Source organism: Acomys minous (genome assembly GCF_964271855.1).
Source record: "Acomys minous genome assembly, chromosome: 7".
Taxonomy (NCBI): Eukaryota; Metazoa; Chordata; class Mammalia; order Rodentia; family Muridae; genus Acomys; species Acomys minous.
The window spans coordinates 2,146,345-2,172,962 of NC_140488.1; the positions used below are offsets into that span (position 1 = coordinate 2,146,345).

Consider the following 26,618-nt stretch of genomic DNA (forward strand, 5'->3'; position numbering starts at 1 on the left):
CACAAGCCTTGTAAAGACACCCACCTCTCTGGGAAGAAGTGCACCACCCCAGCCTCAGGGTGGGAAACAAAATGGTTATGAGTGTGTGGCACACACAGGCTCGGGAACCTTCCATATCTTCTCCTGCACCTGGAGAACAGACTTCTGTGAGCTCCCTCAATTTCCCTCACCTCACCTCACTGCGCTGATGCTCCTGTGTCCACTAAAGGCCATTTCCTTCCTCATGCAGCTCTGTTTCCCTCTCCCACCCTCCAGGGTATGCCCACGCCCACCACATCACCCTGAGCGAAGAAGTCACTTCAAGCTTCTCACCAGATGCTGGAGGGAGGCCAGCACCTCAGGCAGGGCAGCCAGGCCGGAGAGGACCCGCAGGTAGTCAAGGAGCCCACTGCAACCCTGTGGTTGGTGACCAGCACAGCCCCAGAGTCCAGTCACCATGGACTCTGCAGAGTATGTGCTCTGCGGCTGGAAGGGCCAGCTGTGGCCTGCAAGGGTCTTGTCGAGACCCAGGACCTCAGCCCATAGTAAGAGGAGAGGGGCACCTTTCCTGGAGGTGCAAATCCTGTCAGGGGGTGAGAAGGTGAGAGTGAGGAGCGCCGAGGTGAAGCCCCTAACCCAGTCCAAAATCTTAACCGTGGATTTCTTGCAGGGAAGGGGTCACGGGGCAGTGATTCCCCAGGGCAGACCAGGGCATACAAGGGAGCCCTCAAGGTGGCCCTGGATGTTCTGGACAAGGGAAGGCCCTTGTTTCCAGGAGGGAGGGCACAAGGCCAAAGAACCAGCATGGATGCTCCAAAGGTTCCCAATGAGCAGGCCAGCTCCAGCCCATGCCAGAGCCTTCGCGCCCAACCATGCAGTCAGAGAGGCCAAGGGCTCTCCCAGAGGAGTCATGGGAAGCAGAGGGCCCGCCCCCAGAGTCCTGTGGTGAGGAGCTCACAGAATGTGCCTGCTGTGCAAGGAGGGAAAACTCAGGTGCACAGTACTGTTGGGCCCCCTCACTTTGAAGTGCAAGGGAGTGTGCTAAGGGGCAGCTGAGTGTGGCCAAGGTCCCCAGCACCTGCAGGAAAGGCTGCTGGTAATCCTGGCAAGAGAAAGCTGAGCACATTCAATCACAGGCCTCAGAGTGCCCCAGACTCCACGGACGGCGCCCAGGCTAAAACTGAGCAGCCGGCTGCTTCTGGGCCACCGTGAAGGATGAGGAGGAGGCGCGTCTCCACCTCGCCCAAAGCCCCAAAGCCACTGGCAAGAGCATTGTGTGCAGGCCTAGAGATCCGGGCTATTGGAGGGCAGAGGAAGAAGACCGCCCTGCCACAGAACAAGGAGGACCCCTGCCCGGGGACCCTGAGCCGGTTGGAAAGGGGGCATCAGCACCCTGCTTGTCTCCTATCCGGAGCCTCGCTAGCAGAAAAAGGAAGATCCACATGCTGTGTCCCCTATGCAGAGTCTCAGAACTGGAACCTCATGTGCACTCAAAAGCGGCTAGCACCAGGTTCCATAGGAGAGGGGCTGCAATTCAAGCAGACAGACAGACCACCAAGTTGGCTTCTTCTGCCCGGGGTCCTAATACCATTGAAGGAGGAATGCTGGTCTGGTTCAAATGTCAGGACCTTCTTTTCTGGCCAGCGGTGGTCAAGAGCATCAGCCAACAAGACAAGATGGCAAGGGTGCTGTTGATCGAGGGCAACATGCAGCTTGAGCACAGGGGTGTCCGCGTCCCTCTCTGCAAGCTGAAGCCTCTGGACTGTGGGGAGAAGAGATCGCCCATTCAGAACTTTCTTCAGGGAAACAGAGAAGGATTCAGAGCCATCCTCACCACGTCTTTCCAAGCCATGGAGCAGAAGGTGGAGGATGTTCTAAAACTCCAGTGTGAGCAAAGGTAAGGTTGTGGCTTCTTGGTGCTTTGATCCTAGGCCCGTTGACGGTTGCTTAGTAAGGAGGATGGCAAGAGGTCGAGGACCAGCCATGAGGCCCACTGGCTCTGTTGGAGAGTGTGTTCATCTTGGTTTTTCTATAGAATATACTTCCTTTTGTCTGATACCCTCAAATCGTGGTAACTGATGTCAGCCGTGTTTCCTAAGGATGAAATAAGGTGTCTGGGCACACCGCATCTGAATCCGTGTAGCAGTAAGGGAGGTTGGTGCACGGCATGCAGATACTGGGTGCAGTGAGCTTGGAAGCCTCAAAGCATTGACCCCTCAGTGGATCAGCAGTTCAGTGCGATAGGAAGTGAAATTCCCTCTCACCTGCGATGTTGTTCAGAATTCAAGAGTGGTGTTCGCCACACTTCTGTAAGGAAATCCTCACTGGCGTGAACGCGAGGAAGACTGGGGAGGCCTCTGAAGGATTATCTGATGGTAGTGGCTGTGCATCCCCATCAGAGCAACTCCTCAGAAGGAGAAAGTAAGGGAGAAGCTGTGCTTTTCAGGAAGAGGGATGCTTGTGGGATACTAGCGCAATACCGACTGTAATTCTCCCAGAGTTTTCTGGCCCTAGGAGCTGCGAAGGGACTTCTCTCTCGACCAAGAGGAGCAGATGCTGTTAGTGAAAGACCACAGAATCCACCTCATTTCCCTTTTCCCTGTCAGAATGTTAAAGGGGGGAAAATCACAGAGGAACTTTTCCCCATCTGTCCATCCGTAGAGTTAGCGAGGGCAAGTCAATCGGGCTTTTAGGGCAATTTCCTCATGCTGTGCAGGAGTATCACACACACTGTTGTCTTTTATAGGCAGAAACTTTATGAAGACTATTCTCTTCAGCTCTTGAGTTTGAATAGGAAGTTAACGGAGGATGCACATCAAGTCAAGAAGCAGGCAGAAAATCTCGCTGTGAGTATCAGGCTTAGCTGGGAAGGAGTCCCTTGTGTCAGCATCGCCAAGTCAGGATGGAAAGAGACAGGACATGAGCTCAGGGAGACAAGCAGGGTGTTGTCTGTGGTGAGGAGAGACTTGCTCCTTTTTCTGCGGAGAGATGACTGAGTGAGGAGCCAGCATGGGGGTGGAGTGTGTGTGTGTGTGTGTGTGTGTGTGTGTGTGTGTGTGTGTGTGTGTGTGTGTGTGTCTGTAAGGTATGGGAGTGTATGCTGAGGGGGGGAGCCCTTCATGATCCAACATGTGTGGACACCCAGGAGCAGCAGGCCCAAAACAGCCTTCTGTCACAGTGATCTGGGATGCAGCCTGGGAGCAGTCAGTGTGGCTGTGGCAGAGCAGGTGGACACTCAGCTTTCAGAGGCTGCATTGCAGGTCGGACCAGCCCAGTCCCCGAGGAGAAGAGGGGAAAGGCTTCAGGCCATGATGGAGAAGGAGGTGTGATGACGACTGACTCGCCTTTAAACTGGAGATGGGACTGAGGTTTAGGGGGGTGCCGGGGTGGGGGAGCGCAGCCAATGGACTCTGAACGGTGCTGTCCATGAGGGCTCCCTCTTCCTGGCCATGGATGGGGCAGCCCTCCTGAAGATTCTGGCTTCCCAAAGTGGAGAAGCAGAGGCCGGGATCCCGAGGGGGATTGGAGGCACCGTCCAGCCAGGTGGTCAGAAGCGTGGCCTCTGAAATGCCACCTATTGCAGCGCAGTCACACCGCCCAGCCCCTTGCTAGGTGTGCCGACTCGGGAAAACAGTGTAGGGCCCCAGTTTCCCAGGTGTGGAAGGAGAGATACTTAAAAAGCCCCTATCTCACAGAATTGGTCCAAAAGGTTCCCCTCGATGTGTCTTCCTATATTGGTCCAGAACAGTATCTGAAGCAAGTCTTATAGACTCGATCCCTGTTAAGCATCTTACTGTTGGCTCTACTCTTGCTGGAAAGGAGTAAACGGAGTGGGCTCCTGTGTGCTGGAGTGACAAAAGAGGGGGACGCTGGAGGTTAATTCTGTACATACAGAGAGTTCACCAGATCCGGAGGCCCCTGATGGCCGAGTTTTCAAGTCTTCCGGAACTCACAGGAATGTTTAGAATACTGTTAGGTGGGGACCCTTCCCGTCCAATGAGTGGTCTTCCCGTTACTAAGCTTGTTTTGTAGCGTCAGGTGTCTCATGTGCATCCGGCCATGTTGTTAACTGGAAAACTAAGACAGTCGTTTCATTCTGTCTCTTTTTCAGAAATAGAATACAGAATTGAGTCTCCGTAAGCTTTCTGTTTCCCCCTGAATTGCTTTTTACACCTTTTGCTGTCTGTGTTTGCAGACTATGTTTATGGAGCAACGGAAGTTGGTTCACCAATCCCTGACCCTTCAGAAGGAGAGAATGGAGGAATTTAAATCACTGTGCGAGCAATACTTGGAGGTCTGTTGTACATTCTGACAAAGCAACCTGTACACGGGGCGGGAGGGGGAGACATGGAATATTCTGGCCTTCCTTCCGTGCTTTGGCCGACGCCTATGGAAAGTCACCTGTAAACACCTTCCAGCATAATCCTCGTGTTCCATTTTCCCTGTAAACCTAAGTACAAAATGGGTCTTTAGTTTTAGGATTCACTCGTGGTTAGGAGACTCATTAGAAGCAGCAACTGCTGCCTTGGTAACCTCATCCAGGGTTGTTCGTATTGTATAAGGCATCAGTGCTTTTCAGATCCCCTCGTCTTGTCTCACAGCGTATGTTTCAATGTGCACGCATGTGTGCTGGCCACAAGTCAGCTCTGGCTACCTTCAGTCACTCTTCATCTTATCTTTTATCTTTTTTATTTCTTTTCTCTCTCTCTCTCTCTCTCTCTCTCTCTCTCTCTCTCTCTCTCTCTCTCTGTAGTCCTGGCTCCCCTGGGACTCACTAGGTAGACCAGGGCTGGACTCAGACTCACAGAGATCTGCCTGCCTGCCTCAGCCCTCCGAGTGCTGGGTTTAAAGGCCTGTACTCCATCGTATCTTTTTGAGACAGGATGGCTCAGTGGTCCTGGATCTCGCCACTATGGCTTGCCTGGCTGTTCTCCAGGTCCCCAAGGATCTGCCTGCCGTGCCCCACCCAGTGCTGCGGGTCACTTCGATGTGCCCCAGGTGCAGGCCTGGCTTTTAATACGTGTGCTGGGAAGCTCAAGCTGGCTCTTTATGCTCTTGGAGCCCGTTCCTTGTCTGCCGAAGCTGTCTTCCCTGCCAGAGCCCGCTCTGACAGTACCTAACAGACCCTCGATCAGGGAGCGAGGACTGAGAAATTAAAGAGGAGAAATAAGAAACTGTGGCAGGGCGTAAGTCATAAACACAGGGTAGGCTGCAGAGGGCCTGCAGTCAGTGCTGCAGGACGCTTGACTTCATTCACCAGTTCAATTCCTACACACCTGAGGCACGGGAAAACAACGCCGAAGGTCGCTGTGAGGAGATAATGCTGACGTTCTCACGGGAAGAACGGGGCAGTCTCTACTGACCCCTCAGCCTTGAGGCCAGTTGTGGTTGTAAGACCGCTCCCAGATGTGGTACCCAGTGGGAAAAGTAAGCGGGAGACTGGGAGATTGTGAATCGAGAGTTACCCTCTGTAATAGACCCGGCTTCGTAAGTTCCTCCTAAGCAGGTTCACCCATGCTGTCTGCAAGGCGCATAGCTATTGACAAAAGAATTAGATGCAGCATTCTGTGGTTTTGTTCAGACTTACTTGATGTGAATTGGCTTGTTCAAGTTGCTGCTAAAACCTTGATCATCCAGAGTAATTAAGATGACCCAAAACAACTGAGTGGAAGGGATTCAACCCTAGCTCTCTTCTGATTGTCCCTTCAGACAGCCTGCACTGCCAGTGTCTGTTCCTGCTGAAATGTCATTCTTTTGACAACTCGGTGGCCAGGAAACCTGCCTGCCCATTCCAACGTTAAGGTCTCGGTGTTGTTCCTCTTTCTATGGTCCCCGCGTCACCAGACTGTGGAAGAGGTCCTGCAGAATTTCATCATCTCCCCACTGTATTTAACAAAACCGCTTAGATGTGGTGTGTGCTGTTTCTGAAAAAGGCACTGTGGGGGGTGGGGGGGGCGGTTGGAGCCCTTGAGTTTTAGTTTCACGGGTGCAGTGGTCATAGTACAGGGCGGGGTATTATGCCTGGCAAAGAATGGCGGTAAATGGGCTCGTGCCTCATGTTGTCTGCTTTCATTTGTCTCTGCTTGCTTTTCTTCTTGCTGTGCTGGGTGAGGCGTTCCAGCGTCTCACACGTATTAGACAAGCATCCTTGCCCTGGGCCGCCCCCATGCCTAAGAGCTCCTGACTTGAACGTGTACCAGGGCGTTGGGGGAGTGGCAGTGTCTGTGTCGCTTTGGTGGGCATTTTGGTCTTCACGTTGCACATGGCGTGTGCTAGTTTTGGGGTGATCATACCATCTCCTTTACCTCCTTTGCTCCCTTATAAATGTTGCTCTTCGCATTTGTAAGCCAAGGTGACCAGGGCTGATTTCTGCACCTGTCTCTTCACTTTAGAAACTTGAGTTGCTGACGGACCCTCGGGGAGATTCCGTGGCTGAAGAGCTGAGGCGTCTCATGGACACCTTGGAAATGAAACTGCTGATGGTCAACGTGAGTGCCGAGTCTTTCCCATACAACAGGAGGGTGGACGGGCACTATTTGCTTTAAACCCGTTTAATATGCCCTTGTACTTGACAGCGCCAGCAAGAGAGTGCTGCTGCTGCTCAACAGTCCCTCCTGGACCTGTTATTCTCATAATCCTTTGAGGAACAAGAGCCCATGTGAGGGGACCGGAAACCAGCCTGGTGAAGCCGCTGGTGGTGCAGTTTGCAGCTTCAGCCACTCCGTCTTCCTGGGTTCTTCTGTTGCCAAAGGCACCGCTTTCTGTTAAAACCCAAATAAACCCAAGGATTTGTGTGACGGCAGTGCAAAGATGTCTGTTGGAAGGTCCAGCCCTCCTCGGGTAGTAGTGGCAGGTTTTCCTTGGTAGCGCCACAGTTACCAGTCGGCAGTGCATTGATGCCTGTAGGCTGCCTTCTCATACCTCAGCAATGCTTTCTCCAGTTAGCAGGCCCAAAGAGTGCATGGTCCATCCTTGTCATCTCCACCGAGAGATGACCGGAGAAGACACAGTCCTCCCCTTACATTCTGCTCTTAAATTTGTTCTGTCTTGGAGCCCATGGAAACGACCTTAAGCTTCCTAAGTGACTGTGCTCTGTATACTTTGAAAGTCTGTGCCTCGAGAGTGGCTAGACTGGTAGATGCCATTAAACTGCCCCGGTAAGACAGACGTGAGTGACGTGACGTGAGTTTGTGAAAACGTACCTTTCAAACAAACTTTACAAGGTCCGTCAATTAAATGTGGCCTACTGCCAAATGTCATCTGTCTGTCACACGAAGACTGGATCCTTAGCACGACTGCAGCTGAATTCGCCATGGTTTATGTGTTTCATCCCTTGTATGGATAGGAGTAACCGAGAGTGTTTTGTGTTTCAAATTTCTTGTGCATGTAGTATGTGCGCCGCAGAGATACAGAAGGGCTCCGGTATGGTTAAGGCGCTTGTCCTCTGATTTCCTTCATGTATACCACGGGAAAACTTTTCTTGGAATCTTTTCATTTAAGAAGCATGAAATGGTTTCAGACTTGCTGGGAACGAGTCCTCTAATTGCACCCTCTGCCTTGGCATTTCACACCTCTTCAAACAAAAAACCCGGCCCCTTGCCGTGTAGAGGTGTGTTATCCATCACCTGCGTTTCCGCGTGGGTTGTCTCACTGTGTTGTGTTGTGGTGTGCTGCGTGGAATCATTGAGGACAGGGTGTGTTCAGCATCTCCCACTTGCTGCACGTGGACTTGCATTCCTCCACAGTGATTGAGAACTTCCCCTCTGGGATCAGCTTACTTGCTAAACTTTGCCTTATCTGGGGGAACTTCCCACAACCTCTCCCATGGTATTCCACCCTGTGGGAGCAGGAAGGTCCTTGCACCCTCAGACCTCCAGGGAAACCAGGAACGTTAAGCAAGGAAAGTTGCCTCTTCAGTGGGAAAGGGGTAAAGCCTGCCATTCCATCCAGAAATCTGGGAACTGGAGGCGATAAAAGAGCCAGGTGCTCTGCGTTGGCTGATGGGCCAGGCCATATTCAAGCTCCTAAAGCCGGGCCCGGAGATGGATAGTCATCTAAATGACACTTGCAGCCTGGAGCTCGCTGAGTCCCCACAACCGGGAACGGAGGTATGGAATAGTCTGAATGGCCCATATGGTATCTGTGCAATCAGGGGCTCCCCCAGGCTCCTACTACCAGGACCCGAGAGATACCTAATGACCCTAAATGGCCCTTACGCTATCTGTACAGCCAGGCGCTCCCCCAACCAGGGACCTGAGATACCTAATAGTCCCAGTGACCCTTGCAGTACCTGCACAGCCAGGGGGCTCCCGCAAGCACATGCAACGAGGATTGAAGATACCTAATAGTCTAAATGACCCTTGGGTGATCTACGCATCCGAGGGCTCCCCTAAGCTCCCAAACACCAGGACCCGAGATACCTAATAACCCCAAGTGACCCTTACATCGTCTGTACAAGCAGGGACCCCACCTCCCCTAGGTCTCACACCCAGGACCTGAGATAGCTAAGAGTCTACGTGACCCCTAGATCATCTGTATAGGCAAAAGCCTCCCAACCCAAGCTCCTACAGCCAGGACTGGAGAGATCCAATCAAGACTACAAAGGACCCTTAGGTTCTTTGTAGAGGCAGGCCCCACGCCAGGCTCCCACAACCGGGACCAGAGATACCTCCTAGCCTCAATGAGCCTTGCCTTATCTGTCCAGCAAGGGACATCCCAGGGTCACACACAGCCAGGCCAGGAATATACCCAACCGTCTAAATGACCCTCAAGATGCCTGTACAGCCAGGGGCTCTTCCAACCTCCCACTGAAGATACCTAGTAGTCTAAAGGACCCCATCTGTCATCTGTAGAGTCAAGGGCTCCCCCGAGCTCTGACAAGCAGGACCCGAGATACCGAAATGTTTTAACGACTTTTGGATTATGTGTACAACAAGGGGCTTTACACGCACACACACACACACACACACACACACACACACACACACACACACACATACACACACACACACACACACACACAACTTCCCACAACAAGCATGGCAGATACCTAATAGTCTAAACGACCCTTACAACATCTGTAGAGCCTGGGCCTCCCCCTAGCTACAACCACCAGCATCAACGATACCTAATAGTCTAAATTAGCTTTAAATTATCTGTCCAGCCAGGGCCTCCCCTAAGCTCCCAAAACAAGTACCCGAGAATCCTTATAGCCCAGATAACCCTTACAGCGCCTGTACATTGGGGCTCCCTAAAGCTCCCACAGCCAAGCCCTGAGATGCCTAGCAATCTAAAATGACCCTTACGTTATCCTTAAATCCTGGAGCTCCCCAAGATCCCACAACCAGGGCCAGGGATACCCAATAGTTTACATGGCTGTTATGCTATCATTACATCAGTACAGCCAGAGCCCCCCCCCTCACGCCCCCTCCCCACGGCTCCGACAACCGGGAGTGGAGATCCCTAATAGTCTAAGTGACCCTTACAGTACCTGTACAGGGAAGGGCTCCCCCAGGCTCCCATAACCAGGACCGGGGATATGTAACGGCACAAATGACCTCTAAGCTGTATACGTGTAAGCTACGCAGTATAAATGAGACCAGGGCAGGTCTTTTTTTCCCCCTGAGGCCCCTAAGCTAGTACAGGTAGCCTAAGCTCAGAAGCCATCTTCTTGGAAGAAATGCCATGTACCCTGGGTGGAGTTTCTATGTAATTACACTTCCTTGTGTCCCAGGGACTGTGTTACTCCAGAAAGCGCTCTCCCTCAATACACAGTTTTTAAGTATACTGGCAGTAAACACATCGCCTGGTGTCAGACACCCTGAAGTTTGATCCTGGTTGACAAAGTCAATCTCAACCTAGTGCTGAGTATTTGGGGGTGGGGGGGGGCTGTTGTTGTTTTGTTTTTGTTTTTTGGTTTTTCGAGACAGAGTTTCTCTGTGTAACAGCCTAGGCTGTCCTGGACTTAGTTTGTAGACCAGGCTGGCCCCGAACTCACAGTGATCTTCCTGCCTCTGCCTCCAGAGTGCTGGGATTAAAGGTGTGTGCCACCACCGCCCAGCTCAACTGAGTTTCTCTTCTTACCTGTTTTCTGTGTGTGCCACTGCCTGCAGTGACACCTGCAGAGACACCCCTCCCTCACCACTCTCTCTTCTGTACAAACAAGGTGACATCCATAGGTGTCATCCATAGGTGACATCACAGACAGCAGATGAGGGCAGGTGAGTTGGCGAATTTTACAGGTCACGAGCGAGAGGAAACTAATTACCCAGCTATGAAGTGGCCAGGGTGCTGGGCACACAGCTGAGAGTCAGCCCCGGGTAGTGACAGCGCATCTGTCACACTGCACAGTGTGGACCATACGAAGAAGGGCTATAGCACATGGCCTTGCAGAGGACGCAGACCAGAGCTGCGTTCTTTGCTCCTCCACAGGAAGTAGGTTTTCAGGGAAATGATGCAGGTGTGGAGATGTGTGGACACAGGCCGGACGTCTGTGTCAGAGGGGAGCTAACCCTCCTCATCGGGCTCCCTTCTGTGCCAGTTGGGCATGCCCTGCAAAAAGGGTCATGGCCCTGTTTGTGCAGAAATGCAAGCAAAGTGCCTGAGTCAGCAGTTAAGAAGGTGTCAACTCTGTTCTGTTGTGTTCCTATCACGCCCTTTGCTGCATCCACACTGCTAGTGACCTGAGGTGTAAAAAAATGCATGGGCTCACTGCATTTTTAGGCAAGCACAATCGGATTCTTTCAGGGCTCCTCCAAAATACACTAGAACCCCTCAGCTGGTAAGGCTTCTAAGCCGTATCATTTCCAGTGTGCGTACCTCAGCACAGACTCATCGTCACATGTCAAACCAGAGGTGAGGGCGTTGTGTAGGCCAGAGGGGCAGCCTGAATGTGGGGGGTAACAGACAAGGGGAAACACAGGCCCATAGAAAGTGGGAAGAAGGTGGACCCTGTTGCTGTGCAGACTCGGCCTTCTCCTACGCACCAAGGGGTTGGGGGTATGAGTCGGCTGCGCATGTGCACTTCGGTGGGGGCGACAGATTGTCTGCCTCTCCTAAGGCGGCCTCTCTCCGGACCATGACTAGAGGACCTGACCCTACTAAGTGCCAACTTTATTTCAAGCCCTGAGGACCATAGCCAAGTGGTAAATGAAAGCAAATTTACCTATTGTGGTAAACTTTCGGAGCTGGTATTTGACTGAGGCCACAAGCCACTGTTCACACAGGAACAGCAGCAGTATGGTATAGTACTTTTGCAATCTTTTCCCAGGCACAGAGTGCATGCACTTCATTCTGTTGTACTTATTGGCTAGTGATTCTGCATTGGCAAGCTACGCCGGCCTCTCACTGGTGCTTTTGAAACCATCGAGAATGAACATATGTGCTTCTAATACTGGTCAAAAGGAAAATTCCCTACCAAATGACAGCTTCCTATTAAAATCTCCAGCCTATTCTCGTATTGCCGGTGGTCTAAATTACTGTGAATATTAAAATGACCTTGCTATTACATTTTAGCAGTGTCCAGGAGCACAAGGTTTTAGTCGTGGTCATACTGCTGACTAGGTTCCTTTTAGTATTCATTTTTTGTTGTCTGTGTGTGTGTCCATGTCTGTGTGTGTGTGTGTGTGTCTGTGTGTGTGTGTGTGTGTGTGTGTGTGTGTGTGTGTGTGTGTCTGTGCAGGTGCATTTGGATTCCTGTGGATGGCCATTACCCTGGAATTGTAGTTGCGGGTGACTGTGAGCCACCTGAAGTGGGTGCTGAAAACCAAACTCAGGTCTTCTGCAAGCATTGTAACCACTCTTCATCGCTGGGCCATCTTCCCAGTTCTAAACTGTCTTTTACATACATACATACATACATACATACATACATACATACATACATACATACAAAAATGGGCTTAAGCCCTCCATTCCTCCCTGAATATTCATCACATATTTTTCTTTCTATATCTGTCAAGTGTATTTCAGGATCCGTTTCAACAATTTTAGATGGGCCAGAATAAAGAATGTGTTTACTGAATTAGGTCATGGTGGGTGAGTTTATGAAACTGGCAAAAGATTAATTTTTTTAAAAAAAGAAGCAAAGGGCTAGAGAGATGTCTCCTCGGTTAAGAGCACTGTCTGCTCTTGCCTAGGTCCTGAGTTCAATTCCCAGCAACCTCATGGTGGCTCACAGCCATCATTTGTACTGTGATCTGCCATGCGGGTGTACGTGCAGACAGAGCACTCACATACATAAATAAATCATTTTCAAAAAGTAAGGGAAAACTCACTAAGCCTTTCATAACGAGGTGTTAAAGTATGGCTAAGAAACTCTCGTGTTCTCATGGTGTCTGTTAACACAGAGCATGCTTAGAAACCCTATTGAGGATGCGGAGATAGAAATATTTGTGCTTCACACATTTCCCTCAAGTCTCCAGCCTATTCGCATACTGCCGGTATTCTGAATTGATGTGGTGTTGAAATGACTTTGACCTTCAGGGCTCACTGCTTGTTGTAAGTGTGTAATATATACTATATTGGTAAATTGTCAAGGGCTGCCTGTGGTTGTTGAGAGCCAGCACTGACAGTCAGGTAGCCCCTCTTAGGCCAGACTCCACCATGCTTATGTCAAGTGTCCTACCTGAGAACCCTTGATTTAGATACCCTGCCTCTGTGACAGGGGAAAAGGAGAGCAACGAACAGCAGAGGGTGCTTAAAAGCATGCGTCCTTAATCCAGCCCCTTTGACCACCGCGTGCAGGGGTGGTGCACACCTGTAACCCCCAGCACTCAGGAGGCAGAGAGGCAGGCGGGTCTCTGTGAGTTCATGGCCAGCCTGGTCTACAGGGCGAGTCCAGGACAGCCTGGGCTACACAGAGAAACCCTGTGTGGGAAAAACAAAAAACCAAAAACAACACAAACAACGCGTGCATCCCTAAGATAGCTAGAAGGGGAAGCATGTCCCACAAGGGTTACTATAGTAACACCACGTTTGACCCCCCCCCCCCCCACGGTATAAAAGTGCCTGCAACATGGAAACTGGTCTGTGGGAAAGATGTTCTGCCCAGGACCCTCTTAATCTGTAACTGCAGCCTGTTTCAGCAGGTCTTTCCAGTCCTTACTGGTGGGTGTATTAAATGCCAAGTTTAACGATGTTGCCTCTGGTCTCTTAACCAGGCTGCCTTAGTCTTTTCGACTAAATATCCTAAGTGCCTGAATTGATGATGTGCTGCTGTCCGTTTCTTCTATTTATATGCCTTAGGTCTATTATATATATATATATATATATATATATATATATATATATATATATATATATATATATATGGTTTGTTTTTTTTTTTTACTTTTGTTCCCTATGTACATAATAAGCGCACCCATTTGAAACCCATGCCATAGACCACTGTCCTATAGGAAGGGGTGACCTTTAAAACAGTAGTTGGTGTACTGGAAAGATTCGAAACACACAATAAAGAGAGGGGGCTGGGGTGGGCAGAGAGAGAATTTTAAAATGAATTATTAATTTTTATTTTATGTGTGTATTTGTGTTTTGCTTGGAAATGGACCCAGCTCCTCTTCAAGAGAGACAAGTGCTCTTAAACAATAAGGTGTGTCTCATAAGCCTCCAACAAGGTTTTCAAATGGTAGGCCTTCCTTCTACAATCCCATGTTGTTGTTGTTTTGTTGCTGCTGTTGTTGTCACCAACAGGCTGGTGTCCCTACATTTTCCTTTGGGCATGAGGTGTCAGTGGGGCAGGAGGGTGTTGGTGGCCTAGTTAAATGAAAACGGGGTGGGAGTGATGTTGTGTGCACCCACAGGCTGGATTCCCTAGCTTTTCCTTTGGGCAGGAATTAGGTGTGGAACGTGGGGGACCGAGGGTGAGGTGAACCTAGGGGAAGGAACACAGGGGTGTGGGAGTACTCCTGGGTGACCCACAGGCTGGATTCCCTAGCTTTTCCGTTGGGCAGTTGGTTGGAGTGGAAGGTGGCATCTGAGGGTGAGGTAGGGCTTGGTGGAGTTACACTGTGGGTGGCAGTGCTTCTGTGTGACCCTCAGGCGGGTTGCTGACAAAGGGTGGGGTAGGCCTAGTAGAATGCAGGACTCAAGTGCTGCTGGGTGACAGACAGCCCACTGTCCCTGGCTTTATCTTTGGGCAGGTGTTAGGAGTGGAACGTCAGGGGGGAGGGTCAGTTTGTCCTAGCTGAGAAACTCAGGGGGGTGTGAGTGCTGCTGGGTGACCCACACGAGGGTTTCTCTAGCTTTTTTTTTTGTCAGCATGTGGGAGTGGAAAGTGGGTTCGGGGTGGGGGGGTCGTTGTGGGCCTAGGTGAAGGAACACAGTGGGTGGGAACGGTGCTGGGTGACCCACAGCTTGTTTAGTGTCAGAGGGTGAAGACACCTTAGATGTGACTCCTAAGGGATAGCAAGCCAAGTTCTGCCTTTTCGTTAGGGTGGTTGCCCTCACAGCTGTCCTGAAGCACTTGCGTCCTTTTCCCAATGCTTCAGGTCCGGCTCCGGACAGCTATGCACTGCTATTTTTTTGTTTGTTTGTTTGTTATGTGCTGAGGAGTCACACTCACGTTCTCATGGTTTCAGAGCAAGCGTTATTTACCAGAGCTATCCTCCCATGCTCATATTTGGTTATTTTTAATTCATCCTTAACTTGGTAGCCCTTGGTATAAGTGGTGCTGAGAGTATATTCCCTGGTAAGATAAAAAATTTGAATCTAAGAAGGCTCTTTATCCACAATAGCCTGCTCATGAGCTTTCTTCAAGATGATCTCTGGAGCTAAGGGTTAGCTTAATGGTAAAGCACTTGTCTAGCAAGTGCAAGATCTTGAGTTTGGGCCTCAGCTCTGGCGGGGGGGGGGGGGGGGGCGGGGAGGGAACCAACCCTATTTCTAGTAATAACCTAAGTCCTACTGACTGCAGTTTGTTTTTTTTTTTTTTTTTACATTCCCGTTATCTCATGCAGATAAGAGAAGGTCCGGTGTATGGTTAGCTTGAGCTGTGACCTTTAGAGTCTGTTATTCTGAAAGTGTATCTCATGGGAAAGTCTGTCTGCCTAGGTCTCTCATACCTCCCAGAGTTTTGCCATCAGTGTTCTGTACTGCTTTTGGATGCTGACAGCAAGAAAGCCACCAGACCTTGGACCTGGACCATAAGCCAAAACAACCCTGTTCCTCACAGCCAGCACCAACTGTGGTACTGTGTTATTGCAGTAAGACACAGGGTAAGGCACTGACTTCATGGAATCCATTGGTTTTGTACCATATGCCCCGTTGGCCACGTAGCACCTGGCTTTTATATACAGGTGGTGTAACTCGGGCCTAGGTAGGGTGACAAGGGAAAAAGCACTTAGGAAAATTGGAATGCTACCCTGCCGGATGTGCTGGGTGTGTTAAGCCAGTGTTCAGTGTATGCCACCATCTTTTTTAAAGCAAATATGGACGGATCCAGGAACCATAGAGAAGTGTGGAATTGGTCTTGTATCACTTAATACTCAGTTGGAAACAAGTCTGTGCTACTTGCCTCAGCCGTACTGGGTTACACAGTTTAGTCGCTCTAGTTTCCAAGCCAAGAATCTTTAAGGGAGTACAATTATAGCTTTAGCGCATTGGATTTCCCTGAAAGGCTGAAAGGCAGAAAGGGACTCCAGATTGGCTGGGGAGATGTATCTTGATTGCACAGGGGCAACTGTGCTGTGGTTTACTGTGAAAGCGATGAGAAGCCGGGTTTGGAAACAGAGGACCTATCCTAAAGACTTTGAGTACCCTCTTGCCAACAACTTCTGGGATAATGGAAACTTGCCCGTGCAACCCAATAGAGGCAGGGTCACCTCATCAGGAAGAACCCAGGCTGGCCGAGTGTGCAGAAGGTAAAGTAAATCCCGACTGTATGACAGAACATGCCAGTTCTGCTTACCAACATAGTCCTCATGTTTGGATACAAAGAGATTATAACGATTACATATGATATCATCTGCTGTTTTATCCACTCCTCAGACTGCGGTGCTAATGTATATGGAAATGAATGAAAAAAAAATGTATTAGAAGGAGCATGCCCAAATAGTCAAATCCTCTTAATTTTCCAGGAACGTTTCTTATCTGTTCTGAATGCTTCTTGGTGATGCCAAATCCCACCAGGAATAACACGAAAGGAAACCAATACGCCAAAGGAACATCTGTCCTCCCGCGTTTATTGCAGCTATCCCTAGAGCAGCCAGGAAGCTGAACCAACACACAGTATGCAGCCACTGGCCAGGGCATAAACAGAGCCGATTGTTACACAGTGTTGTCTCTCGTTCAGCCTTGAAGATAAAGTTACGTCGTCCGAGGCAATATGGAGGGACCTGGAGGGCACTATTTTAAGTAAGAAGCTAGGCACGGCCCGCCAAACTACCATGGTAGGAACAGAAAGGAAAAACAAAACAGAAGCAAGGTCACATCTTTCATCACCCGTCCCCAAAGATTAAACAAGCTGTTACCAGGAGGGAAGGCTGTTCTGTTCGGGTCAGGTGGCTTATCAGACCCCCTGTCCCGAGGGGGAGATGGTTTCCTGCAGAACCAGGTGGAGGAGGTGGTTCTGCTCAGCACTCAGCAGCGGCCACATCTCCACCTGCAGCTTCTTGATGCCTTCCGTGTCCTTTTCGTGGGCAGCCATGACCAGGGACTGCAACAGCAGAAACAGCTCCTCCGGAAGCTGGCCGCCGCTGTCCTGGCCGTGACCGTCGAAGGCCTCCCAGGAGTACTTCTCTAGGGTCTGGGCGTGCTCCGGGAGCAGTTTGGCCGGCGGCGGTTGCAGGAGCAGCAGCAGCAGCACCCGGGACACCTCGCACCGGACAAGGACGTCCGCGAAGGCGCCCAGTGTGCCAGGAGAGGGCGCGGCAGAGCCTGGGGCGTGGTCCGGGAGCAGCGGGAGGGGCAGGGTCGCGGCGGAGGTGGGTCTCGGCTGCGGTCCTAGCAGCGGGGGCTGGGGGCCTGAAGGCGGCGGCGGCGGCGGCGGCGGCGGCTGCTGCGGCAGCTCGGGGTGCTGCACCGGGTGCCCGCCATGCTCCCGGGCCAGGCGTTGCATGCGTGTAAAGAGCGCCAGGGCGCCGGTGTAGTCGCGCGCCAGAAGCTGGCAGGAGGCGGCGTCACCCAGCGCCTGCAGCGCGGCCAGTGGCATCAGGGGCAGGTGCAGCTGCGCAGCGCGCTGAAAGTGACCGGCCGCGGCAGCCGGCTGGCCCAGGGCGCGGAGGGCCGCGGCCAGTTCCAGGCACAGAGCGGCGGCGGCGGCAGGCTGACCCAGCTCGAGGTGTAGCCGCACGGCGGCGCCCAGGGCGCTGGCGGCCGCCTGCAGAGGCTCCCCGTAGGCGGCGGGGCAGCCGAGGCGCTGGCGCGCGTCGCACTCCTGCCGCAAGAAGAGTCGGGCGGCCTCGGTGAGGGCCAGCGCTTCCCCGGGCCCATGGAAGAGCGCCTGCTGGCAGCGAGCTACAGCCAGCTGGCACCAGGCGGCGTAGGGCAGGCACTCCTGGGCCCGCAGCTCGCGGGCCAGCTGCGCGAACTGCTCCCCGGCCTCGGCCACGTTAGGCTTCCGCAAGAAGCGCTTCTTCAGCTTGTTGGACACCTGCCGGTAGCGGGCCAAAAAGTCCCCAGACTCAGAGCCTGGCCATCCACCGCCAACCAAGGAAGACGCTGAGCCTGCCGCCATGTTGACAGGCCAGTTGCGACTCCTAACTTCCGGTTGAGAAGCGCTGAGAAACGCACCTATGACAACCACAAGTCCCGAGCTTTATCTAAGCTGCGATCTCACAACACTTCCGCCCTCTCCTCAGGATCCCAAGCGCTTCTTCTATACGCCCCCGCCGTTGTCACGGCGATATGCAAAGAGCACGGCGGGGGGCGGGGCCCAGGCCAACGCCTAAGCCAGTCAGGGAGATGGGTGGGTCCCTCTGGAAACCAGCCCCATATGTAAATAACAGTCTGTAGGGGCGGGGCTATGATGACAGTGATTGAGAGGCGGGCGGGGCCATTGCCCGCCTAGTATGCAAATGAGCGTCTGAGGGGCGGGGCCTAGCCTTGGGAATCCAGCAGCCTCCACAACCCACAGACCTTCCTGGGCAAGCTATGACTGGCCCTGGCCTGGCAGGAGCCACTCTTAGCTTACAGCTTCCTTACAACCACTGCCAAGGCAGCCTCCTGGCACTTCTTGCTGAGCGTCCCAGGGTCAAGCAAGGCTCACACTAGCTTCATGATCCTCCCTGACCTTAGTTCCGGCATGCCACTGTTCTGTCACATCTGCGTCTCCAACCAAAAGCCCACCTTTGCATGTGGGTCCCCTCTGCTCCCTGGTCTCCTAGGCAAAGGCCATCGCTCTGACCCAGCTGGCCCAGGCTGGCCCAGGCTGCTTCAGAGACAGGAGGTGCATCGTGTGGAGCATGCCTCACGCAGGTCCTCCTCCTCTTCCTCCAGAGAGGCCTGTCAGTCCTCCTCTGCCATCCCTGCCTGCCGTCCACACCTGGCCCCACACCACTGTGCTCCTGCTGCTAAGCCAGCCTCACCTTCTGCCCCTACTCCCACACCATCCCCGAAGGAAAAGTTAGGGACACCAGCCTGTACGTGGGTCACCCTCACCCCACCACCTCCCCATCCCCTCCTGCCTGAATTCCACCCCTCTTTCCTCCCACTAGGGCCACCTCACACTCGGGCCCCTCACCTTCCACTCCCACCTCCTGCTCCAAGGAAAAGCTAGGGACACCAGCCTGTGGGTCTCCCAGAACCATTCCCAGCGAATGTGTTTCTTCAGCCAGGCCCAACCCACCCTCTGCCCTCACCTTCTAATCTCACCTCCTGCCCCAAGGAAAAGCTAGGGAAACCAGTGTGTGGGTCCCCCAGGAGTACTCCCACCCCCTGTATTCCTTCAACTGGGCCCAACTCACCCTTGCCCCCCCCTTTCTACTCCTAACTCCTGCACAAAGGAAAAGCTAGGGACACCATCCAGTGGGCCACCCAGCAGGACTCCCACCCCCTGTGTTCCATCAACTAAGCCCACACTGCACCCTCCTCCCCCACTATCACCTCCTGCCCCGAGGAAAAGCTAGGGACACCAGCCTATGGGTCACCCAGCAGCTCTCCCACATCCCGTGTTTTCTACGAGGCCCAACACATCCCTCTGCCCCCCACCTTACACTCCCACCTCCTTCCCAAAGGAAAAAGCTAGGGACACAAGCCTGCGGGTCACCCAGCAGCACTCTCACCCCTGTGTTCATTTCACCCTCTGGCCCACATACCACTCCGAAGTCCTGCCCAAAGGAAGAGCTAGGGACTCCAGCCTGTGGGTCCCCCAGCAACACTCGCACCCCCTGTGTGTTCAGTTAGGCCCAATGCACCCTTGACACCCACATGCTGATCAAAGGAAAAGCTAGGGGAACCCTCGTGTGGGTCACCCAGCAGCACTCACACCCCCCTGAGTTTCTCAGCTAGGACAAACTGACCCTCCCCCCTGACGTTCCACTCCTAACACCTGCCCAAAGATAAAGCCAGGGACAGTGGGCTGTCTGTCACCCAGCAGCACTTGAGTCCTGCATTCTACTAGGCCTACCCCACCCTTTGTCAGCAACCCGCCTGAGGGTCACACAGAAGCACTGCCACCCACAGTGTAACTCCACCAAGCCCTACCTCACCCTCAGATGCCACCTTCCACTCCAACCAACTGCCCAACGGAAAAGCTAGGGAATCCAGCCTGTGGGTCACCCAGGAGTACTCCCACACCCCTGTGTTCCTTCCCCTAGGTTCACCTCACCCTCGGTCCCCCACGTTCCACACCTAATTCCTGCCCAAAGGAAAAGCTAGGGAATCCAGCCTGTGGGTGCACACAACATCACTCCCACCCCGTTTTCATTTAACTAGGCCACCAACACCCTCCTGCCCCACTGACACCTCATGCCCAAAGGAAAATGTAGGGACACCAGCCTGTTGGTGACAACAACAGCAGCAACAAAACAACAACAACATGGGATTGTAGAAGGAAGGCCTACCATTTGAAAACCTTGTTGGAGGCTTATGAGACACACCTTATTGTTTAAGAGCACTTGTCTCTCTTGAAGAGGAGCTGGGTCCATTTCCAAGCAAAACACAAATACACACATAAAATAAAAATTAATAATTCATTTTAAAATTCTCTCTCTGCCCACCCCAGCCCCCTCTCTTTATTGTGTGTTTCGAATCTTTCCAGTACACCAACTACTGTTTTAAAGGTCACCCCTTCCTATAGGACAGTGGTCTATGGCATGGGTTTCAAATGGGTGCGCTTATTATGTACATAGGGAACAAAAGTAAAAAAAAAAAACAAACCATATATATATATATATATATATATATATATATATATATATATATATATATATAATAGACCTAAGGCATATAAATAGAAGAAACGGACAGCAGCACATCATCAATTCAGGCACTTAGGATATTTAGTCGAAAAGACTAAGGCAGCCTGGTTAAGAGACCAGAGGCAACATCGTTAAACTTGGCATTTAATACACCCACCAGTAAGGACTGGAAAGACCTGCTGAAACAGGCTGCAGTTACAGATTAAGAGGGTCCTGGGCAGAACATCTTTCCCACAGACCAGTTTCCATGTTGCAGGCACTTTTATACCGTGGGGGGGGGGGGTCAAACGTGGTGTTACTATAGTAACCCTTGTGGGACATGCTTCCCCTTCTAGCTATCTTAGGGATGCACGCGTTGTTTGTGTTGTTTTTGGTTTTTTGTTTTTCCCACACAGGGTTTCTCTGTGTAGCCCAGGCTGTCCTGGACTCGCCCTGTAGACCAGGCTGGCCATGAACTCACAGAGACCCGCCTGCCTCTCTGCCTCCTGAGTGCTGGGGGTTACAGGTGTGCACCACCCCTGCATGCGGTGGTCAAAGGGGCTGGATTAAGGACGCATGCTTTTAAGCACCCTCTGCTGTTCGTTGCTCTCCTTTTCCCCTGTCACAGAGGCAGGGTATCTAAATCAAGGGTTCTCAGGTAGGACACTTGACATAAGCATGGTGGAGTCTGGCCTAAGAGGGGCTACCTGACTGTCAGTGCTGGCTCTCAACAACCACAGGCAGCCCTTGACAATTTACCAATATAGTATATATTACACACTTACAACAAGCAGTGAGCCCTGAAGGTCAAAGTCATTTCAACACCACATCAATTCAGAATACCGGCAGTATGCGAATAGGCTGGAGACTTGAGGGAAATGTGTGAAGCACAAATATTTCTATCTCCGCATCCTCAATAGGGTTTCTAAGCATGCTGTGTGTTAACAGACACCATGAGAACACGAGAGTTTCTTAGCCATACTTTAACACCTCGTTATGAAAGGCTTAGTGAGTTTTCCCTTACTTTTTGAAAATGATTTATTTATGTATGTGAGTGCTCTGTCTGCACGTACACCCGCATGGCAGATCACAGTACAAATGATGGCTGTGAGCCACCATGAGGTTGCTGGGAATTGAATTCAGGACCTAGGCAAGAGCACACAGTGCTCTTAACCGAGGAGACATCTCTCCAGCCCTTTGCTTCCTTTTTTAAAAAATTAATCTTTTGCCAGTTTCATAAACTCACCCACCATGACCTAATTCAGTAAACACATTCTTTATTCTGGCCCATCTAAAATTGTTGAAACGGATCCTGAAATACACTTGACAGATATAGAAAGAAAAATATGTGATGAATATTCAGGGAGGAATGGAGGGCTTAAGCCCATTTTTGTATGTATGTATGTATGTATGTATGTATGTATGTATGTATGTAAAAGACAGTTTAGAACTGGGAAGATGGCCCAGCGATGAAGAGTGGTTACAATGCTTGCAGGAGACCTGAGTTTGGTTTTCAGCACCCACTTCAGGTGGCTCACAGTCACCCGCAACTACAATTCCAGGGTAATGGCCATCCACAGGAATCCAAATGCACCTGCACAGACACACACACACACACACACACACACACACACACACACAGACACACACACACACACACACACAGACATGGACACACACACAGACAACAAAAAATGAATACTAAAAGGAACCTAGTCAGCAGTATGACCACGACTAAAACCTTGTGCTCCTGGACACTGCTAAAATGTAATAGCAAGGTCATTTTAATATTCATAGTAATTTAGACCACCGGCAATACGAGAATAGGCTGGAGATTTTAATAGGAAGCTGTCATTTGGTAGGGAATTTTCCTTTTGACCAGTATTAGAAGCACATATGTTCATTCTCGATGGTTTCAAAAGCACCAGTGAGAGGCCGGCGTAGCTTGCCAATGCAGAATCACTAGCCAATAAGTACAACAGAATGAAGTGCATGCACTCTGTGCCTGGGAAAAGATTGCAAAAGTACTATACCATACTGCTGCTGTTCCTGTGTGAACAGTGGCTTGTGGCCTCAGTCAAATACCAGCTCCGAAAGTTTACCACAATAGGTAAATTTGCTTTCATTTACCACTTGGCTATGGTCCTCAGGGCTTGAAATAAAGTTGGCACTTAGTAGGGTCAGGTCCTCTAGTCATGGTCCGGAGAGAGGCCGCCTTAGGAGAGGCAGACAATCTGTCGCCCCCACCGAAGTGCACATGCGCAGCCGACTCATACCCCCAACCCCTTGGTGCGTAGGAGAAGGCCGAGTCTGCACAGCAACAGGGTCCACCTTCTCCCCACTTTCTATGGGCCTGTGTTTCCCCTTGTCTGTTACCCCCCACATTCAGGCTGCCCCTCTGGCCTACACAACGCCCTCACCTCTGGTTTGACATGTGACGATGAGTCTGTGCTGAGGTACGCACACTGGAAATGATACGGCTTAGAAGCCTTACCAGCTGAGGGGTTCTAGTGTATTTTGGAGGAGCCCTGAAAGAATCCGATTGTGCTTGCCTAAAAATGCAGTGAGCCCATGCATTTTTTTACACCTCAGGTCACTAGCAGTGTGGATGCAGCAAAGGGCGTGATAGGAACACAACAGAACAGAGTTGACACCTTCTTAACTGCTGACTCAGGCACTTCCCTTGCATTTCTGCACAAACAGGGCCATGACCCTTTTTGCAGGGCATGCCCAACTGGCACAGAAGGGAGCCCGATGAGGAGGGTTAGCTCCCCTCTGACACAGACGTCCGGCCTGTGTCCACACATCTCCACACCTGCATCATTTCCCTGAAAACCTACTTCCTGTGGAGGAGCAAAGAACGCAGCTCTGGTCTGCGTCCTCTGCAAGGCCATGTGCTATAGCCCTTCTTCGTATGGTCCACACTGTGCAGTGTGACAGATGCGCTGTCACTACCCGGGGCTGACTCTCAGCTGTGTGCCCAGCACCCTGGCCACTTCATAGCTGGGTAATTAGTTTCCTCTCGCTCGTGACCTGTAAAATTCGCCAACTCACCTGCCCTCATCTGCTGTCTGTGATGTCACCTATGGATGACACCTATGGATGTCACCTTGTTTGTATAGAAGAGAGAGTGGTGAGGGAGGGGTGTCTCTGCAGGTGTCACTGCAGGAAGTGGCACACTCAGAAAACAGGTAAGAAGAGAAACTCAGTTGAGCTGGGCGGTGGTGGCACACACCTTTAATCCCAGCACTCTGGAGGCAGAGGCAGGAAGATCACTGTGAGTTCGGGGCCAGCCTGGTCTACAAACTAAGTCCAGGACAGCCTAGGCTGTTACACAGAGAAACTCTGTCTCGAAAAACCAAAAAACAAAAACAAAACAACAACAGCCCCCCCACCCCCAAATACTCAGCACTAGGTTGAGATTGACTTTGTCAACCAGGATCAAACTTCAGGGTGTCTGACACCAGGCGATGTGTTTACTGCCAGTATACTTAAAAACTGTGTATTGAGGGAGAGCGCTTTCTGGAGTAACACAGTCCCCGGGACACAAGGAAGTGTAATTACATAGAAACTCCACCCAGGGTACATGGCATTTCTTCCAAGAAGATGGCTTCTGAGCTTAGGCTACCTGTACTAGCTTAGGGGCCTCAGGGGGAAAAAAAGACCTGCCCTGGTCTCATTTATACCGCGTAGCTTACACGTATACAGCTTAGAGGTCATTTGTGCCGTTACATATCCCCGGTCCTGGTTATGGGAGCCTGGGGGAGCCCTTCCCTGTACAGGTACTGTAAGGGTCACTTAGACTATTAGGGATCTCCACTCCCGGTTGTCGGAGCCGTGGGGAGGGGGCGTGAGGGGGGGGGCTCTGGCTGTACTGATGTAATGATAGCATAACAGCCATGTAAACTATTGGGTATCCCTGGCCCTGGTTGTGGGATCTTGGGGAGCTCCAGGATTTAAGGATAACGTAAGGGTCATTTTAGATTGCTAGGCATCTCAGGGCTTGGCTGTGGGAGCTTTAGGGAGCCCCAATGTACAGGCGCTGTAAGGGTTGTCTGGGCTATAAGGATTCTCGGGTACTTGTTTTGGGAGCTTAGGGGAGGCCCTGGCTGGACAGATAATTTAAAGCTAATTTAGACTATTAGGTATCGTTGATGCTGGTGGTTGTAGCTAGGGGGAGGCCCAGGCTCTACAGATGTTGTAAGGGTCATTTAGACTATTAGGTATCTGCCATGCTTGTTGTGGGAAGTTGTGTGTGTGTGTGTGTGTGTATGTGTGTGTGTGTGTGTGTGTGTGTGTGTGCGTGTAAAGCCCCTTGTTGTACAGATAATCCAAAAGTCGTTAAAACTATTCGGTGTCTCGGGTCCTGCTTGTCAGAGCTCGGGGGAGCCCTTGACTGTACGGATGACAGATGGGGTCCTTTAGACTACTAGGTATCTTCAGTGGGAGGTTGGAAGAGCCCCTGGCTGTACAGGCATCTCAAGGGTCATTTAGACGGTTGGGTATATTCCTGGCCTGGCTGTGTGTGACCCTGGGATGTCCCTTGCTGGACAGATAAGGCAAGGCTCATTGAGGCTAAGAGGTATCTCTGGTCCCAGTTGTGGGAGCCTGGCGTGGGGCCTGCCTCTTCAAAGAACCTAAGGGTCCTTTGTAGTCTTGATTGGATCTCTCCAGTCCTGGCTGTAGGAGCTTGGGTTGGGAGGCTTTTGCCTATACAGATGATCTAGGGGTCACGTAGACTCTTAGCTATCTCAGGTCCTGGGTGTGAGACCTAGGGGAGGTGGGGTAACTGCTTGTACTGACGATGTAAGGGTCACTTGGGGTTATTAGGTATCTCGGGTCCTGGTGTTTGGGAGCTTAGGGGAGCCCTCGGATGCGTAGATCACCCAAGGGTCATTTAGACTATTAGGTATCTGCAATCCTCGTTGCATGTGCTTGCGGGAGCCCCCTGGCTGTGCAGGTACTGCAAGGGTCACTGGGACTATTAGGTATCTCAGGTCCCTGGTTGGGGGAGCGCCTGGCTGTACAGATAGCGTAAGGGCCATTTAGGGTCATTAGGTATCTCTCGGGTCCTGGTAGTAGGAGCCTGGGGGAGCCCCTGATTGCACAGATACCATATGGGCCATTCAGACTATTCCATACCTCCGTTCCCGGTTGTGGGGACTCAGCGAGCTCCAGGCTGCAAGTGTCATTTAGATGACTATCCATCTCCGGGCCCGGCTTTAGGAGCTTGAATATGGCCTGGCCCATCAGCCAACGCAGAGCACCTGGCTCTTTTATCGCCTCCAGTTCCCAGATTTCTGGATGGAATGGCAGGCTTTACCCCTTTCCCACTGAAGAGGCAACTTTCCTTGCTTAACGTTCCTGGTTTCCCTGGAGGTCTGAGGGTGCAAGGACCTTCCTGCTCCCACAGGGTGGAATACCATGGGAGAGGTTGTGGGAAGTTCCCCCAGATAAGGCAAAGTTTAGCAAGTAAGCTGATCCCAGAGGGGAAGTTCTCAATCACTGTGGAGGAATGCAAGTCCACGTGCAGCAAGTGGGAGATGCTGAACACACCCTGTCCTCAATGATTCCACGCAGCACACCACAACACAACACAGTGAGACAACCCACGCGGAAACGCAGGTGATGGATAACACACCTCTACACGGCAAGGGGCCGGGTTTTTTGTTTGAAGAGGTGTGAAATGCCAAGGCAGAGGGTGCAATTAGAGGACTCGTTCCCAGCAAGTCTGAAACCATTTCATGCTTCTTAAATGAAAAGATTCCAAGAAAAGTTTTCCCGTGGTATACATGAAGGAAATCAGAGGACAAGCACCTTAACCATACCGGAGCCCTTCTGTATCTCTGCGGCGCACATACTACATGCACAAGAAATTTGAAACACAAAACACTCTCGGTTACTCCTATCCATACAAGGGATGAAACACATAAACCATGGCGAATTCAGCTGCAGTCGTGCTAAGGATCCAGTCTTCGTGTGACAGACAGATGACATTTGGCAGTAGGCCACATTTAATTGACGGACCTTGTAAAGTTTGTTTGAAAGGTACGTTTTCACAAACTCACGTCACGTCACTCACGTCTGTCTTACCGGGGCAGTTTAATGGCATCTACCAGTCTAGCCACTCTCGAGGCACAGACTTTCAAAGTATACAGAGCACAGTCACTTAGGAAGCTTAAGGTCGTTTCCATGGGCTCCAAGACAGAACAAATTTAAGAGCAGAATGTAAGGGGAGGACTGTGTCTTCTCCGGTCATCTCTCGGTGGAGATGACAAGGATGGACCATGCACTCTTTGGGCC

General features: G+C 51.4%; 2 protein-coding genes and 1 pseudogene across 3 annotated transcripts; 2 read left to right on the top strand and 1 right to left on the bottom strand.

Annotated features, from left to right (window-relative positions):
- Positions 1-427: 427 nt before the first annotated feature.
- LOC311602063 (PWWP domain-containing DNA repair factor 3A-like) lies at positions 428-1,754 on the top strand (annotated as a pseudogene). Its single transcript has 2 exons — positions 428-1,187; positions 1,442-1,754. The product of its transcript is annotated as a PWWP domain-containing DNA repair factor 3A-like (transcript).
- Positions 1,755-1,768: 14 nt separating this feature from the next.
- LOC311602506 (X-linked lymphocyte-regulated protein 3A-like) lies at positions 1,769-6,774 on the top strand. Its single transcript, XM_084790694.1, has 5 exons — positions 1,769-1,876; positions 2,726-2,825; positions 4,175-4,273; positions 6,372-6,467; positions 6,555-6,774. Exons 1-5 carry the CDS (start codon positions 1,830-1,832, stop codon positions 6,612-6,614), a joined length of 402 nt encoding a protein of 133 aa, XP_084646820.1. The 5' UTR covers positions 1,769-1,829; the 3' UTR covers positions 6,615-6,774.
- A 9,369-nt stretch (positions 6,775-16,143) lies between these two features.
- LOC311602501 (40-kDa huntingtin-associated protein) lies at positions 16,144-17,861 on the bottom strand. Its single transcript, XM_084790672.1, has one exon. It carries the CDS (start codon positions 17,651-17,653, stop codon positions 16,487-16,489), a length of 1,167 nt encoding a protein of 388 aa, XP_084646798.1. The 5' UTR covers positions 17,654-17,861; the 3' UTR covers positions 16,144-16,486.
- Positions 17,862-26,618: the final 8,757 nt, after the last annotated feature.

Coding starts and splice junctions, on each gene's coding strand:
- LOC311602506 (XM_084790694.1), top strand. CDS start 1,830: ATGGAGCAGAAGGTGGAGGATGTTCTAAAACTCCAGTGTGAGCAAAG. Junction 1,877..2,725: donor AAACTCCAGTGTGAGCAAAG/GTAAGGTTGTGG, acceptor TGTCTTTTATAG/GCAGAAACTTTATGAAGACT. Junction 6,468..6,554: donor TGAAACTGCTGATGGTCAAC/GTGAGTGCCGAG, acceptor TGTACTTGACAG/CGCCAGCAAGAGAGTGCTGC.
- LOC311602501 (XM_084790672.1), bottom strand. CDS start 17,653: ATGGCGGCAGGCTCAGCGTCTTCCTTGGTTGGCGGTGGATGGCCAGGC.